The 5,007-nt window shown below is 44.1% G+C and overlaps 1 protein-coding gene across 1 annotated transcript; it reads left to right on the top strand.

Annotated features, from left to right (window-relative positions):
• The first annotated feature begins 510 nt into the window (after positions 1–510).
• On the top strand, positions 511–4,201 carry LOC141020214 (transcription factor Sox-8). Its single transcript, XM_073495289.1, has 3 exons — positions 511–1,192; positions 1,563–1,798; positions 1,919–4,201. The coding sequence occupies exons 1-3, from the start codon at positions 777–779 to the stop codon at positions 2,671–2,673; spliced, it is 1,407 nt and encodes a 468-aa protein (XP_073351390.1). The 5' UTR covers positions 511–776; the 3' UTR covers positions 2,674–4,201.
• Positions 4,202–5,007: the final 806 nt, after the last annotated feature.

Below are 5,007 nucleotides of genomic sequence, written 5' to 3'. Positions count from 1 at the left end.
TTAGGAAGACATTATGATTATTTATCTAAACAAATATACTTTTGGCATTTGACAAATGTATTACCTCTTCACTATTCTTAGAGAGTAGAATGTAGAAAATAACATTATTTCCTGTCCTGTCAAAATAAAATCCTGTATATCAACAGGAAAATAACATTATTGTTATTATAGTACGTTATATTATTTAAGTGTTGACTAATGCAAACATTCAAAGATCAGAGATGTTTACAACTGCTGTATCAATAAAATAAATCCGTGTAATATCTTGAACTCATTACATTTCCTGACAGCATTACAAAATCACAACGTGTGCAACTTTAATAAAAACAGAACTGTGTCACCGATGAAAAAAAAAAAGAAAAGGAGAAAGTGATCATAATAATGAAGCTCGCATTAAAAGCCTGAACCAATGAGGGGAAGTGATGATTTCTCGCAGCCAATCCCGGGCGGAGGGTGGAGTGACGATTTTAAAACTCCAACTCAAGTTGCTGTAACGTGTAGCTCCTCAGAACATTGTGGACCGCAACTTTCACGACTGCACCTCCCATGACAGCGTAGGAAAACAAGACCAACGACGACAAACAAACAGGGAAACAGAAGGAAAACAGCGGACCTACACTGACTGAAGCTGTTGGAGGAATTTACTGTGGCGCACCGTGCGTAAAAGGCGCCCTGGCCGCTCCACTGCGCGCTTGAATTCAGTGCTTTTTTTGTCTTTTGTGTTTAAATTGAAGAATACATTCTCGGATTTTCACCCGCAAGGGGCTGAATCAATAATGTTAAAAATGACAGAGGAGCATGACAAGTGTGTCAGCGACCAGCCCTGCAGTCCATCCGGCACAAACAGCTCCATGTCCCAGGACGAGTCCGACTCGGACGCTCCGTCCTCGCCGACGGGCTCAGACGGCCAAGGATCCCTGCTCACCGGTCTGGGCAAGAAGCTGGACTCCGAGGACGACGACAGGTTCCCAGCTTGCATACGGGACGCCGTCTCTCAGGTCCTCAAGGGATACGACTGGTCCTTGGTGCCCATGCCCGTGAGGGGGAACGGATCTCTGAAGAATAAACCGCACGTCAAGAGACCCATGAATGCGTTCATGGTTTGGGCGCAAGCGGCCCGCAGAAAGCTCGCGGATCAGTATCCACACCTGCACAACGCCGAGCTGAGCAAGACTCTGGGGAAACTGTGGCGGTAAGGACACATTTTATTTGTATTATAGAGAGAAATACGCAGAGGAAGAGGGTGTAAATACATATTATTTAAAAGAAAATTACTAGAAGGACACGGGGGGATTATGGCTAAAGATTTGGGAATTAAGTCAATCATATCTTTAAATTACATTTTAAGTTAACAGCTTTGGCAATTACATGAAAATATAAATGTAGTAAATTTCAACAAGTTGTGATTTTGAGTGGAAATGATTTAGAGGAAATTAAAAAAGGAAATTCAGAATTCCCTTCTGACTTACTTCTCTAAAGGTAACTTCAACACAACATCTTATTTTGTTTCATTTGACTTCATACATTGTAATATTTTACTGTTTTTTTTCCCCACACCACAGTTTGCTCTCAGAAAATGAGAAGAGGCCGTTTGTGGAGGAAGCAGAGAGGCTTCGGGTTCAGCACAAGAAAGATCACCCAGACTACAAGTACCAGCCCCGGCGACGGAAGAATGTGAAACCAGGCCAGAGCGACTCCGACTCGGGAGCAGAGCTGGCTCATCACATGTACAAAGCTGAGCCAGGGATGGGAGGACTGGCGGGGATCAGTGACGGACACCACCACCCTGAACATGCAGGTATGTTGTTGAAAATAATGCAGCGCACACAAAGTTTGTGAGTTTTATTTGAGGAATTTAATAGCAAATAATTCATTTTGTAGGTGCAGTGATGAATCCTCATGCTTTATTTCTTTTCAGGGCAGCCTCACGGTCCCCCTACACCACCCACTACTCCCAAAACAGACCTACACCACGGGGTGAAGCAGGATCTGAAGCACGAAGGCCGCCGTCTTGTTGACAGCAGCAGGCAAAACATCGACTTCAGCAACGTTGACATCTCTGAGCTCAGCACTGATGTCATCAGCAACATGGAGACCTTCGACGTGCACGAGTTCGACCAGTACCTCCCGCTCAACGGCCACGCCTCGGCCTCCTCCGCCCTGCCCTCAGACCACAGCCACGGGCAGCCTCCAGCGCCTGGCGGATCTTACGCTTCCACTTACGGCCACGCGGGTGCCAACGGGTCAGCGTGGAGCCGCAAGAGCAACATGTCCTCCACCTCTCCCTCAGCCGGCGAGGTGAGCCAGCACCGGCTCCACATTAAGACGGAGCAACTGAGCCCCAGCCACTACAGCGAGCACTCCCACAGGTCACCCTCGCACTCCGATTACAGCTCCTACAGCAGCCAGGCCTGCGTCACCTCAGCCACGTCGGCCGCCTCGGCTGCAGCGTCTTTCTCCAGCTCCCAGTGTGACTATACTGACATCCAGAGCTCCAACTATTACAACCCTTACTCTGGCTACCCCTCTAGCCTCTACCAGTACCCTTACTTCCACTCCTCCAGGCGGCCCTACAGCAGCCCCATCCTCAACAGTCTGTCCATGGCTCCGGCCCACAGCCCCACCGCCTCCAGCTGGGACCAGCCCGTCTACACCACGCTGTCTCGGCCTTAAGAGGACAAGAAACAGCGTCAGTTGGCCCCAGAGACTCATTCAGATCGATGCACTACTAATGAAGGAAGTTAAGGAGCAGGTGGAGAGGTGTGTGTAGGCTACCTGTGACCATTTGAACGTGAAACAAACAACAGAAAAAAAAGTGCCTGCTGATTTTATACAAAGTTATATGATGAAAAAAAAACACTCTTGTACAGACTTTTTACACAAAGACTAATTGTGTTGTTGGTGAGCCAAACTCCTCCATGAGGAAATGTCGCCTACGCCTACATCCTGTACATCCCACCGTCTTCTTTCCAGTTTAAGATTGCACGTGCGTGCACACTTGAGGTAAAGCAAAGGCCTGCCACTGAGTTGTGTAGGAGAGAAACGCTTTGGCTCGAGTCTGCTGTGAAGCAGATGGAGAAGCAGATACATCGGAGACGGGACCAATTATGTGAATTTTGCAGTCAAATTTACATTAATGGCCGGAGCTATATTATCGCAGCACATTTGGCCATTTGCATCGGTGGATCAGTCTTAACTAAATGGCTCATTTGAATCTTATAAAAGTCTTATATGTATTTATGTTCATGCATTATTGGTTTCTTTATTTTTTTTTGTCGTTCTTAAGTAGATAAACACATGTAATGTGGGTTTGCTTATTTACAGTACTGTTTGGCTTTTAATTAAATTAAGGTGAACCAAGTGAAGGGCGGTACGAGTACAACAATGTCGATATCATTCCGTTGAATTTCCAGTAACATCTCCATTCCAAGCAAACAGAGGCGGACCAACAGACTCGCGCAGGACAGAACAGGTGTCTGGAGGCTACGCTTGGCAAATCGCGATTAGTCATGATGTAGGGTTAAAGGAAATGGGGTAAAATAACACCACGCACTCTGAGTGACATGTCAGCTGGACCTCCTGCATACGTGGATGGACAACACACAGATATGTACATGCATCCGTGTGTGTGTGTCAGGGAGATAAAGTGCTTCTGTGCGTGCGAGTCGTTTCCTCGGGAAAGACATACACGCACCCAATGATGCTTAAACTTTGAACTTCATCCGTTACGCAAAGATTATTTAGGGGTTCGAGGAGGAAATTAAGAGCGTGTGCCCGCATTTATCTCATCGACCATTAAGTGCCAACTCACTGCCGCAATCTCGCGCAAAAAAAACGTTTTTGTGCCTTCTAACGCTTCTTGTCAGTATTTCAATATGAAATTGAATTATTAACAAAACTCCGGGCAGCACACAATCAAGTAATCCACACCAGAAGCTCCTACAGTTAACCTGATTATATCCTTTATTTGATATCATTCCTTACAGCCTCGGTTTGTAACGTTCTGTGAGATGCTGTACGAGAAAGAGGTTTTGTCCACAGAACTGTGTTTTGTATATTATTATTATTATTATTATTCTGGTGTATAATTTTGAGAAAGGCTGTGAAGATTATTGTTGTTCTATTAACTAGAGTTTCATTCACACATGCACAGCTAACCCATTCGCTGGCCATTTTTTAAAAATAAAAGATACTTTTTCTTGATATTTTTGTCCTTGTCGTTCTTATTTGCAGCCATATTTAATTTGTTCTTAAAGGTGCACTTTGTAGTTTCGGGGAGTAGATCAGAGAAACATCGTCGTTGACTTTTTTTTATGTTCAAGCAAACCAAATAAACAAACTCTCTTTGTTTTCATGACTGAATGAACGGAATAAACAAACTGACCTTAAAGGACAACACAGTTTACATTTGGCGGACCTCGCCACCTTTCTAGCTTCAAACAGTGTTCCGGGGAACCTTATTTTCCTCTGAGAACAGCTTGTTTATTCACTTACGGAAAAAAAAAAAAATTATGAGTTTGTATTATTACCTCATTAATATTGTAAATATTAAAATCCTGAGTTTGAATTTCTTCTCCGAAACTACACGTGCCCCTTTAAATATGTTTGGAAACAATTTGTGAAAAAGATCACAAAAAAAAAATAAATAAATGAGGGTTTGGGTTATGGATACCAGCTGTTCACATTAGCCTTCTTGTCAAACATCTGTCCTGCGAGATACATCTGTGACACCTTTAGGGAACAGTTTTCTGAACAGTTTTGCAAAGTGACGCTAATTAAACCACAGTAAAATTAACTGGATGCCGCTCGAATCAAGTGGATGCTGAAGTCTATCAAACTCGCAACAAAATGCAAAATATATGTTAAATTATTCCTTTGCTGCAGACTTGCTACGCTTTTCATCTACCCGTTTTTTGAGAAACATACAGATGTCGGATATAAAACCGACATATGTTGCAGTAAACAGCTTTTCTCTACTTCTGGTGCCACCTTCTGACCTCACAGGGC

Source organism: Pagrus major, chromosome 23 (genome assembly GCF_040436345.1).
Source record: "Pagrus major chromosome 23, Pma_NU_1.0".
Lineage (NCBI taxonomy): Eukaryota > Metazoa > Chordata > Actinopteri > Spariformes > Sparidae > Pagrus > Pagrus major.
This window is presented reverse-complemented; position numbering and strand designations above follow the sequence as displayed.